The sequence below is a fragment of the Halyomorpha halys genome, unplaced genomic scaffold (assembly GCF_000696795.3).
Source record: "Halyomorpha halys isolate HHAL.00 unplaced genomic scaffold, Hhal_1.1 Scaffold1547.1, whole genome shotgun sequence".
Lineage (NCBI taxonomy): Eukaryota > Metazoa > Arthropoda > Insecta > Hemiptera > Pentatomidae > Halyomorpha > Halyomorpha halys.
Genome location: NW_027109312.1, coordinates 140,283 through 153,454, shown reverse-complemented (window position 1 = coordinate 153,454; position 13,172 = coordinate 140,283). Strand labels below are relative to the sequence as shown.

The following is a 13,172-nucleotide window of genomic DNA, read 5'->3' as shown; positions in this document are numbered from 1 at the left end:
AACAATATTATTGAATGTGGTACATATACGTATAGAATACATTTCAGAATTGCTGCTGTAATAAACTCCTATCTAAACCAGTCAATATATTGGCAAAATCGATATTGAAAGTGTAGAGGCCCTCAATTAAAAATCTAAATAGATACTTATGCAGATGACTCTCATGACAGCTACTGTCATTTAAGGAGGTTATAAAAAATAATACAATATTATTCCAGTATTTTGAGCACTAATTCTTTCAAAACACTCACAGGATATAACTGAGTAATATGAGACATCAAATTTAAAAATCTGTTGTGTAATTCATACAAATAGCCACTTATACAATGAGCAGGTTATGTAACACCCCTTAAAACACTATCTTGCTTTTGGCTTCACCATAGTTGGGTAAAAAGGTTTATGTTGGTTTTAAATAAGTGGTTTTCATTTTTATAGTGATACTATGTACTATGTATGTATTTGTAGTCATCCACTGAAAACCTGTATAGTCCTAGAGTGGGAATGTGAAGATTCATTTCCCACGGCCTCCGTGAAAGAAATATTGACTGACAAAGGTGAGATCCAAACCCAAAATCTTCTGAACACCAAGCACTCTGAGACCCTTGCCACAGTCTGCTCAGCAATAATGTCCTCGTATCTATAGTTAATTACTGATCAACTCTGGATGGAGTGATGTTGCAGACTATCCAGTACAAATGGGCAGAAAGCCCAGAACACAGAAGGTATAAAGGAGAGGCTAGAGAATGGCTTAACAAGGAGTCCAGTGTTGAGGTAGGTGCACAGGCATCCTACACCCTGTGAAGCAAGTAGTTTCATGTGGTGTAAAACATAAATAGGGAGGTGGTTTTTTTTTTTTTAAGAGAAGGGAATCTCATCTTGTGATTTTCACAGTCTTCTGAAAGATAGTTCCCCTTCTATTAAAAAAAAACATTTAAAACTAGAAATATCTTTCCAAACATTTTCAATATTAAGAAAATTTCAAGGAGAACAAACAGGCATAAAAAAATAATTATTACATATTTCTACATATTATTTTAAATGTATATATTTCATTAAAAATCTCTTTTTTGTTTACAATTAAATATTTATTTACATTGTTTAACTATTAAGGTACATCTTCAGCCTTGGAAATAAATAAGTTATGTTTTTGTACAAAATTTAATCTAATACATTAAAAAACAACTAACTTTAAGAGATACTATCACAGAGCAAAAGAATGCTAGTTCTTGTATTATAAACATAACTTTTCCATAAAAAGTAAATACTTTTCAGGTTTAATGTTGCTTAAACAATCCATAATGCTTAGTAATTGATAAAGAGAAGAGACTGACTAAAAAACAAAATTGTAAACAACTTTATCGTGGCTTTATTAATTAATAAAATTACAAAATTGTAAGATTTGTTCTAGCTGAACCTAACCATAAAAAAAAAAGTTCAACAGGATACAATTATTAGAATTTGAATAGGAATATGCAATAAGAAACCAACTAACATTTTTTTGAAACCATTTAATAAACAAAAATGAATAATTTTGAAAAAGTCAACATTTCATTGCAACCGCTATGTCACAGAAACATTTGGTTGGTTCCTTACAGCATAATTCCATTGATATACCTATAATCAAAAAACATAAAGTAAGGCCAAATCCACTCCAAATACTGAAGATTCTATTTTAAAATCAAACAATAAGACTCAATGTTAACTAGACAGCTCCAAATATTTTTAAAAAAGGGGGGGAGGGGAGGCTTGTTTAAGGAAATATTAGTAACTGAACTGTGAAAATAATTAGAGCTTTTGTCATATTGTAAAATCAAAATGAAACTAGTTTATTTTCACTGAGTTGTCAAAACTCTTTCAAAGTTCAAATATGAAAAGAACAATGTCATACCTTTCATTATTCAAATAAAAAAAAAATTATCAACACGACAGAAAAAATAAAACATTAATCTAGTATCTGATAATGATATTTGGCAAAATAAATTGACAAAATATTAATTAATCAATATTTAAAAAAGAAAAAAAAAGTTTTCATAAAACTGTATCACATAATGAATTGAATGTTAAGGTCTGTATTAATGATCAAATTGAAGTTCCTAAAATGTACCATGAAGTAATTTATAATAATACTTTCTTAAACTATAGAGTTTTTATATCATTTGCTAAAAAAATTCACAAAAACTTTATTCCCCAATATTTGAAAAACAAGGCTGGTTTTAGAAAAACTGTATCTTACTAGTATTTAAAGTAAAAGGCTCTATCAGGACTCAAATTGAAGCTCCTTAAACACACTATAAAGTGGTTCATAATGATAATTTGATAAGCAAAGCGGTTTTCATGGTATTTACTAAAATAAATTTAAAAAATGTTGATTTCACAATATTTAATTTAGAAAAATGCATCTCACGAATATTGAACTAAGAGCTCTATTAGGGTACACATTTTATCAAATTTAATCTACTTCAAAAAGTTATTAATAATTCCTTTTGCAAGAAAAGTAGTTCTAAAGATATTGAGTGTAGAATGAAAAATTAACGATAATTTTCAGGTTTTTTTCTTGAATGCAATTAACTTCCAGTGGCATATAATATTTAAAAAACGACTAAATATTGTACCTATTGTACAGTATAGTATAGGTAAAAACTGAATTTTTAAAAAATGAAAATGCGAGTTAGCTTTCCAAAAGTATAGTATTCTACAGAAAAAAATAAAATAAAATAATATAATTTTAACAGGAATATGAAAAAACAATGTATTGAAAGTAGAAAATTCTTTACTTCTTAAAATAAGATACTCAATCTGAAAGGAAAAATGAAAATCTAATTATTAAAGCAGATTTCTAGGTATATACCTAAATGCACCATAAAGCTAGGAACAAATTTTCTTATCAATCCAAATAGCCATTATAAATCTAGTTCAGTCAATACCATCAAACACAGATAAGTCTAAAATATAATAATAGGGCCAAGAAATAAAGTAGATAAATTAATATATTTTAAAAATTCTAATAATAACAATAATAGTTCTGAATAAATGAAAAAATATGCATTGCTCAAAATGTGCCCATGAAATGCCAAAATATAATCAAACAAAGCTCTCTTTAAACTATTCAGCCAGGACAATTAAATAAAACAAAGAATTTTAATGAAATAGTTAATTATCAGGATGATGAATATATAAAATTCAAATTTTGCTATCTCTTAAAGTGTTGCAATAATAAATATTTAACAAATTTAACGTATTTAACAAATATTCAGAACTTTGGTTGGGAAACCTTTCATCAAAAATTAAATTACAATTACAAAATTGTTAATGAAATCTAGAAGAAATATAATAGAAATTTTTAAGTTCAGATCAACTTGGAGGTTATAGTTTTCCTGAAGTAGGCATATCAAAAAAATCTCATCTATCTCAAATTAAAAACATTCAGGAACTTATCACCACTATTTGGAAAAAACTCCTTAAACCTGAAATCGTTCTTTCACAGAAAATGCAGCTTTCAGTTTTGTTTTTTTTAATTGAGATCATACAATAAAGATATATACTGTTAAATATTTGGCTATTCCTAAATGTGTCTCACAAAATTTTAAACATTTCAATAAAAGATGGCATCAATGAAAACAGATAGTAAGTGGGCTTCTATAGTTAGTGAGTTTTGTCTAAAAAAAGATAATAATAAATTTGAGGTATTAAAAAATACCAGCTTTTTAACCAGTCTCTTCCTTTACCTATATATATATATATATAAACTAAAAGTTCTTCTGAACTAATATGGTCTTAAATAATATTACACATGAAAAATCTAGAATTATCATCATTTAACTTAAGAAACATTTAAAGAATTATAACACAGTAAATAATTGTTACAGCTGTTAAAATAAATCCATTATTTTTCTAAAGAATAAAATATCAACAATTATGTACACACACAAATGAATATCCAAACATAAAAGGAGTAATAATTGTTCCTAATTCATAAAGATGGTGGAAAATATAACTATTATGTTGGGAGCTTTATCAGTATTGCAGGAATAAAAAAATTTCCAACTATTTTACAGTTTACGGTTTGACCATTTCATATTCTCACAAAAAATGAACAGCAAAGTAGTTCAAGAATTAAATAAACAATATCAGTATGATAGAATAATTATGTCATCAAATTTAAAATATTAAAAGATAATATAAGAAATAACCAACAAATTTGATTAAAACATAATTAAAGCTAATTACCGATTGTAAATACTACACAAACAAAATATGTACATACAAACACAAAATATTTGGGAATCATATTGATACTTACAATTTAAATACAGAACTTTCACTTGATTTTCAGATTTACAATGGCCAGATACACATTTCATTATATGTACATTACTACAAATGTATGTTATATACAATTTTTCATATTTTCTACTTGGGTTATGTGGCTGTATCAGATGGTTTATCTTGATCTTTGTCACCATTATAAAACTCATTTGGAGGTTCCACACGGCGATCTTCCTCTAACTGGGATACCCTTACATCAGGATCCAAATCATCCATCATTGCAGAATCATCAGAAGGAATCAAATCCCCAGGAACATCTTGCATTTGAACACTCGGCGAATGTTGAATCATTTTTAAATTATCATATACATGGCGTGTAATCGCATCCAAATAATACTTAGTATTTGCATTCTCTTGTCTAGCTATTACTTCTGGATGCAAAGTGAAATCTGGAGCAAAATACTCAAGGTATTCTGTATATGGAAGTTCATTGCTAATGCCTTCATCAACAAGAAGTGAAGTCTCATATGTCCAACAACGAGCCACATTACGTAAAGTGTATCCACCACCACCAACAGCTAATAAGGGAATGTTGAAGTCTCTCACAAACTTAACACACTCCCCATGCCCTTTGGTACTCAAACTGAATCGTCCAAGTCTATCATTATCCAATGAATCAGCACCGCACTGCAGTACAATAGCTGTAGGTTGAAAAAATTCCATGACATACTGAATAACAGGTTTAAAAACTTGAAGATAACTTGAATCGTCAATACCTTCTTTTAGGGGAACATTAACAGAATAATACTTTCCACTATCAGCACCTATCTCATACATGTCGCCTGTGCCAGGAAAAAAATAGCTGCCGTATTTATGAAAAGAAACAGTCATGACCCGGTCTGTTAGATAGAAAGCTTCTTGCACACCATCACCATGATGTACGTCGATATCAATATAAAGAACTCTAGCATAATATTTGAGAAGTTCTAAAATAGCTATAACAATATCATTTACATAACAAAATCCTGAAGCTTCGAATTTTTTAGCATGATGTAGACCACCAGACCAATTGATGGCTATGTCACAACATTTGTGGTTCAATTTTGTCGCTCCTTCCAAAGAAGCTCCAGTATACATAGAACAGAAATCAAAAAGTCCTTCAAAGACAGGACAGTCATCCCCAACATTAAAATGAGTCAAGTATTTTGTGTAACCTTGGATGTTTTGAGGGGTTACTCTCTGCAAAAACTCGATGTACTCATCGGAATGAAATCTACACATATCATGAGCACTAGCCCGGTAAGGTCTATAAATCTGCATCTTTTTATGAAGACCATAATTAAGTACTAAACTGTGAATTACAGAAAGTCTATGTGGTTTCATTGGATGTCCTGGTCCATAATGGAAGTTCCCAACATCTGGATTGTAGAAATAGAACACCTTCTTAGTCATTGTTAAAAGAATAAATTAAAAGATGAATTAAAACTGATATCACTCTTATTCTCAAGCTTCCTCAATCTGAAACAAAAAAAAACAAAGTATTAACAATCATAAATCAATTGAAGACGCAGTTAAAGTGCATAAGGATGATTCTTAAACAGAAAATTTTCGAGTCCCACTTGAATAAAATGGTTTCCAAGGATCTGTAAACTCATTTGGATATAATACAACTTCAGGAAACATTTCATTCAATTAGACATGATGAATTAATGATGTTGCAATGTTTCACTACTTTTTGGGCTGACCTGAGTACCTTGATTCTAATTGGCCTGGCTTTCCCAAAGCAACATTTTTATGTTAAAATATATCTTGATTTATTTTCATACATCTCTCAGGAAAATATTGTTACTGTATTTAGGTCTTAATTGAAGGCATACAAAAAAGATTTCAATTAATTTTTTATCAAATCAGAACAGGCAGTAGGATATGATATTTCAGCATGTCTTAGAGGAAAAAAAACATTGTCATGGACATATAAAACCTCTAAATAAAAACAGAAATTTTAATGAGTTCTGGAACTCAGAAATATGTGACCTGAAGTCATTACCATTACATTGGACATCACTTTCATTCCTAATCATTTTGCAAAAGCAAGCTGGAAAAGGAATATGACAGGTTATTATGTTGTGAATCACTAATGCCATGGTTTGTTCTTTAAAAAAAAAAAAAAGGTTTGCATTTTAATATAACTAATCATTATTCTTATGAAAGATAATCAAATTAATAATTGAGCAGTAGGGTAAGTGTACCTGTCCTCACCAGTACACCTCTTTTCACCATTTCCAATTTTGATTTGAAAAAATAAGAATTTGGCATCAAATACAAATCTGAACCTGGATTAAACATTGATTAGGTTAAGGTCTCAGCTGCATTTACCACTAATATTCAACCAAACATAGAGAAATAGCATACCAATAAGCAGTTATCAGTATTTGTGACCAGCTGCCTTCTTACCAGCCAGTTCTACTAGGAGAGAGTCAAATGGTGCCGGTGTTCACCAGTTGTTTTGGCTCAAAATGTTTACTAGAACAGCGTGTTCTAGTGTCCAAAAATCATCTGTTTGTTCCAATAATAATTAGTGTTGTCCATTATTGGCTGTTCCGAGAATTCATTTATGCATTTCAGGTAACTTGGAGTGAGATGGAAAAAAAAATAATTTGGTGGAAAAAATTTTAATAAATAAAAATATAACATTACAAATATTTGACCACAAGTAATCCTCATTGTGGTTCACCTTCAATTTTCTATAACATTTAAGTTACCATTTATCTCAAAAGAATTGAAAAAAAAAATTTGAATACTTTAATTCTATAAATACTCACTACTTTCTTGGACACTTATTTACTGCCTACACTCGGTTTCTAAGCTTAATAATGAAATAAAGTAATCAAACTAAACACAATTTTTCCTTTTTATAAACTTACTTAAATTAAATTCAAACAACTTATTGTATGGGTTAAGTCGGTAAAAATGCCCCAGAGCAATAAATGCCTGCCGAATTATCCACATATACACTCTCATAAAAAAAGTCCTATAACCCAATTTTCAGATCTCTAGTGCTTTCCCATGTAATACAATATATTAAACTGCTGTGATTTTTTCAAAATAGCTCAGTAAGTCCCAAAAATTCCTCAATGTTACCATAAGTTAAAGACATTAGATCAACAATCAAAAGGTTTTTTAGGTCACCCTTCAACATTTTAAACACTACATTCAGATCCTATTTTCTGGGTAAAACTCAAAATAATTCCAGAAAATCTGGAGAATCGTGGCTGTATTTTTGCAGGGTTATGAATAGGACATCACTTTCAAAGTCATGATCTAAGCTTTAATTACACCCTCAAATTTTATATGTTTTGAAGCAGTGCTATTGTCCGAACTTTTTTAAAGAAATTGTTAACACAATTTTTACAGTATTTTTTATTGTTTATTTTAATGGAAAAAAATGTTTTAATTATTGATGATTAAAATTTGTTAAGAAAACAATTCAATAACATATTCAAAAGAAAAATTTGTTGATCTAGGATTTAGAGATATTTTTTAGAAATTAACACTCTGTAACTGAGTATAGGATGAGTTCAAGGTCTTCCACATTTAAACAAAAGTACATAGAGTTATTGAAGCAATACACAAAATTATTGGGAAGAAATATAAGCTGCTCTACTAATAATCAATTAACAACATTTCACCATTTGCGGAATCAAAATCTCTGAGGGTGTTCAACAAAATTAGTTTGGAAAATGTTCATGTTTGAGAGTAAAAGAAAAGCAAAACATCGGTCACCATATGTTGTGCCCACTTCCAAGTTCAAATGGCTATTCACTAGAGATGGGCAAAAATTAGTTATACATAAAATTAAAACTGAACTTTCATGGATAAAATGGTTATTTATTTAAGAACCATTGATAACTAAAAATCATCATAAATTAAATTTAATAATGTAGATTCCCTATTGGTGATTTGACTCTCTAGAAATTTAAATAATGTATTGAACTAATCACTATTATTTGGCAAAAATCCTGAATTTCTAATTTCATTTGTTGGTATTTAAGTAGGTATACCCATGTTTCCCTCCACAGGCTTCAATCATTCTTAGTCAAATTTTAGCATACAGCCATAGTTTGATACAGTTGGTTAGGTAATTCAAACCTCACTCAAAATTTATTTTTGACAAATGCTCTTGATTAATAAATTAACTGGATTGAGAGATTATTCAGTATTTTAGACAGCTTAGTAGAACATGAAAAAAATTATGAATAAGCAATTGACAACAAAAATTTTTGAAATAAAAACAGGATGTGACTGAGACAAAAATGCTCTGGGGACTTGCATTTTTGTGTCAATTATCATTATTATGATTATCATATACAGAAGTATTATGACCTACGATAGAAAAACTTGTTTTGTAATTATTGCACATGATAAGCCCATAGAATCATACTCTATAAAGTTGTGAAGATCCGACCTGGAAATAACAAGACCATAACATATACCATCGATGAATTTAATAATTTTTATAAAAGGATATTTCACATTTAGGTACAGTTTCATTTCACAATTTGAAAAAAAATTAAGCTCCAAAAACCTAAATGGGATATTAGAAGTAACATTACCTAGTTAATGTACAGTAGAGAATTTTCATAGGAACATACAATTACCAGGTGGGGTTGAAAACATAATACCATAATAAATTATATTCTCTAAAAGAAAATCATGAGCCTTACAAAAATCTAGTATATACCCATATAATTATACATGTTCTCACTACCCACAACAAACACTAACAAAGCACATAAAACCTCTGATTAATAATCCAACTATTTCTCTTAACCAGACTTTCTTTTTATTTCAGATAATGAACATAAAGTCAATGAAATAATACTTTTAAATTATAGCTAAACAAAGTTATGTTTGTTCTAACTATAAAGTTCCAAAATCAAGGAGTAATAAAGGAACAATAAATGCCTTATACTAAAAAGAATTCATTTAACATAACTAGTTTAAAATAAGGTAATGCTTTAGGACAATAATATTATTGATGTTATTCTTAAAACCTACGAGAGATTTCTTGAATTAATTCGCTATGCACTAGAAAAACAGTATCACATGCGAAAGTAATTAAAAAATCAAAACTAATATTTATATAATTTCGCCATTAATTCCACACCTTCATCAATTCAAATATCAGCAAACCGTGGACAAACACAAAGAACATTGTAAACAAATCTGCTGCTGAACACAAGACAGGTTAGTTGTACGCTCTGTCTAGGCCATCATTTAAGTTAATAAATTTATTGACGGTGACCAATACCTAATTTTTGTATAAAAGTACTTAAATAAATTTATATGTTTCTCAAGAGCTAAGTGATTTTTATTTATCAAATTTTAAAGTAACTCTACTCAGGTAAATATTAATATATTTTAGTAAAGGAATTCATTTTCTACGCTGACGTCATTTCCAGGCGTGGTGAAAGAAAATGGATCCCGAGTTATGGTACTCAAAATAGTTATGGTGAATACTTTGGCGAACAGGTGTGTGATCAATTAACTAAGATGTGTCACCGTCAAATTGGAATTATTCGAAGTAGTTACAATTTAGTGTATTGATTGTATATTGTTACCCCTCTTCTTTTCATTCCCCGTTAGGTTTGTAGGTGTTAGTACGTAGAAAACAATTTCTAAGTAGGACTGTGACTTACATTCTTTAAATGAAAAGTAAGTGTAATGTAATTGATTTTTTTAGTTTATTGACATATATTCTGTTTGAGACTTTAGTTTTAGCTGACTTATAATTTATTTTTTCGTATTGGCTAGTCCCGTTTGTTTTTTAAATTGTCTCTATGCATTTTATTAATTTCAAGTGCACCATTTAAATTATATGGTAGACCAGTCATGGTTTCTTTTAGTTTAACAGTTACTATATTATCCGAAACTTTTGTCATAATGTAAACATCAGTTATTTCTGTTTTAACAAGTGTCTTGATTATTTTAATAATACTATTAGGAATATTAATAATTTACATTAGAAGTATTAAATTATATTTTTCTATTTATAGGACTTCTGGGAAGTAGTGCAGATGCCTCAATGCTCAACATCTCTTGCAGTTTTGTGTGACAGTTTGTGTCAGTGCCGATAATTCAGTGTAAACATGTGACATTTCAGCCTTTAATCATGAATGCTAAAGTTAGAAAGCGGTATAAAGGATATTGGTTTTAAAAGCCTAGTGCTTGCATTAATGCTACAAATTTAAATCATTGATCACAAAATGTCTTTCTTGAGCAATCTAAAGAAAGTCCTTCACCTTGGTGGAAATGAATCAAAAAAGAAAAAGGTTTTTAACAACATTCGCATGGAATGTGACCCAGAGGAGTTCTGGGACATCATTGGTGAACTTGGAGATGGAGCATTTGGAAAAGTGTACAAAGTAAGTAACCTTGCATTATCAAGTCATAAATCATAATTGTATCTGGTCTTTTCTTCTTAGTCATTATTGCCTGCTATATTATTCTAACATTATAGATCTAGATTCAATTTGATAATATAATCATTAGAAATTATGTTTATATGAGTTTAGACCTTGACCTCCATACTGATGTTTCTCCACATAAATATCTGGGCTCCAGCCTATAAGTGTTATACACCATTTTAAATGACACTTTTCTATATTTTTACTTAAATTAATGCTTTTTTGGGGTCCCTAAACAAGGCACATCCATTAAACAAAACGAATAATTCACTACTATTTATTTCTTGAATGATTGTATTTAAACCTTTAACATCAATTTGATTCATATATCTTTTTTACAGAATTTTTTTAATGTGTATAAATAACAGTATGTAATATGAATCATGTATACTCCTAACATAAATTAATGTTAACATTGTATTATGGACTATTTACATTACAATTTCTTATACTAGATTGTCATTAATATTGATAAGCTAATATAGATTTGATATATATATATATATTATGGTTTAATTATTATGAATGTTATATTGATAGTATGTTATATATCCATTACATCTTCAATTTTATGTACACTAATTGTTTTGTTTTGCCAGAATCATTCTTTAGTAGCTATTTTTTAACTTAATATTTCCTCTTTTAAGTAATGTGATTAAATCACTTTTTTATTTATTCTTTTTAGGCACAGTCAAAAGGAACCCATGCTTTAGCAGCAGCAAAAATGTGTCTTCTTGAGGGCGAAGATGATTTATCCGATTTTATGATTGAAATAGACATACTTTCAGAATGTAAACATGAAAACATTGTACAATTGTATGAAGCCTTCTTTACAAATAGTAAATTATGGGTAAAAACAATCTTCAGTTAAATTAAATAATTTACCAAATGGTTTGTTTCATAATGGTTCTTCTTTATTGATGTTGTAATCATTGTATATTTAGATGCTGATAGAATATTGTGATGGAGGTGCTGTTGATTCTATTATGGTTGAGTTAGAAAAACCACTAACTGAATTACAAATTCAGTTTGTTTGTCAGCATATGTGCCGTGGGCTACAATTTTTGCATAAAAATAAGGTTATTCATCGAGATTTGAAAGCTGGAAATGTTCTATTAACTATGGCTGGAGGTGTTAAGTTAGGTAAGATTTTAATTTCTATTAAAATTGAGTGCTTAAAAGTATATATTTTAAATGTCAACTTCTTAAGTTTAATGTATTGTCATTTAATATGTGATCTATTCTTTAGATACCTATTCTTTGTATAAAGTTACCTTATATTATTATTTTTTTATAAATTGCAAGAACATTAATCATAGCAATGGTAATAGATATGATGTCAGAAGCAGATGACATCAGCGAGTTATATTGGCAATTCGTACAATTTTAAGGAATAAATTTAAATTAGGTATTTTTTATTTTGAAGTTTTTTTAACTTATAGTGAATCTTTTCTATATTTTTTATTATGTCAAATGTATAATTTATTTGTTGAATATTATCTTTGGCTTTGTTGAGGATCATTGGTTTATTTACTTATCCAATCATTAGGTTCTTGTATTTGTTTATTAATTTATTACTCATTTTATGTAATATTGTAAATATATTTTTAAAATGTATAAATTAAGTATTTGATAGTTAATGATCTTGTTAATTTTGTTTTCATGTTTATTTAAAATTAGTTTTTGAACAAATGGGTGTAACTAGTTTTAAGTATTAAAAGTTAATGTCGATTAAATTTGTGAATGTTCTTATCTGCTTACTTAGTTGTTCTGTTTACGTTCCTTTCTGTCAATTTTTGAAATCTGACATATACGTTGCAATGTCATGGTTTATTTTAATTATATATATTAGGATATTTCATTATATGCCAAAAAAAAAAATTCATTACCAATCAATGATACAAAAGTGCCTGTTATCATTTTTAACCACTAACTGAAAAACTACTGAACCAATCTTTACTAAGTTTTAATACAAGGTGGTATTTAAAGGAGTGGATTTGTATTATCTAAAAATTGTTCAATTGTCTTATATATAATTTTTCCGTGTCCCGTCCCACCCAGCCTCTGTGCATAAAAGTAGCTGGGTACCCTTAATAAGAGTGGAGTATAAAACTTGGGTTGAGATGAGTACATTATCTTCTTGTTGATCAAGTAGCAGGACTTTACCAAGTACTGACCCCTAGACCTTTCATAAGTTGAAGTATTAACAATTTAATCATTCTATGATTATAATATACTCTAATATTGTTGTCTTATATTAAAATATGTTAGTTTTCTTGGAGATACTACAATACTGCTGCCATTCAACTTGTTTATTTGAATTCCAAGAGGTTAATGACTTTCATTTATCTATGTATGCAATATAGAGTGAGGTACTATAGTATGGTAAATATTGTCATAGTGTGAACGTCGTGAAAAGTCGTATAAAACTAAAAAAGA

The 13,172-nt window shown here is 28.7% G+C and overlaps 2 protein-coding genes across 5 annotated transcripts in view; one reads left to right on the top strand and one right to left on the bottom strand.

The window, feature by feature from the left end:
- Positions 1-4,273: 4,273 nt before the first annotated feature.
- On the bottom strand, positions 4,274-9,524 carry HDAC3 (histone deacetylase 3). 2 transcript variants are annotated; one of them, XM_014435253.2, is made up of 2 exons: positions 9,434-9,524; positions 4,274-5,784 (listed from the first exon to the last, which is right to left on the bottom strand). In XM_014435253.2, the coding sequence occupies exon 2, from the start codon at positions 5,716-5,718 to the stop codon at positions 4,420-4,422; it is 1,299 nt and encodes a 432-aa protein (XP_014290739.1). In that variant the 5' UTR covers positions 5,719-5,784; positions 9,434-9,524; the 3' UTR covers positions 4,274-4,419. The 2 variants fall into 2 exon arrangements, with proteins under 2 accessions (XP_014290739.1, XP_066903609.1); XM_067047508.1 differs by having other exon boundaries at positions 9,325-9,450.
- A 289-nt stretch (positions 9,525-9,813) lies between these two features.
- The window catches only part of Slik (Sterile20-like kinase), a 34,140-nt gene continuing 30,781 nt past the window's right edge, over positions 9,814-13,172 (top strand). For 2 of the 3 annotated variants that reach the window (XM_014435249.2, XM_014435248.3), the window contains exons 1-4: positions 9,814-9,981; positions 10,323-10,691; positions 11,419-11,583; positions 11,678-11,876. In XM_014435249.2, the coding sequence (XP_014290735.1) occupies positions 10,533-10,691; positions 11,419-11,583; positions 11,678-11,876 (523 nt within the window). In that variant the 5' untranslated portion in view covers positions 9,814-9,981; positions 10,323-10,532. Of the gene's footprint in view, positions 9,982-10,322; positions 10,692-11,418; positions 11,584-11,677; positions 11,877-13,172 lie in introns of those variants that run through there. The other variant, XM_067047506.1, reaches the window with a different exon arrangement.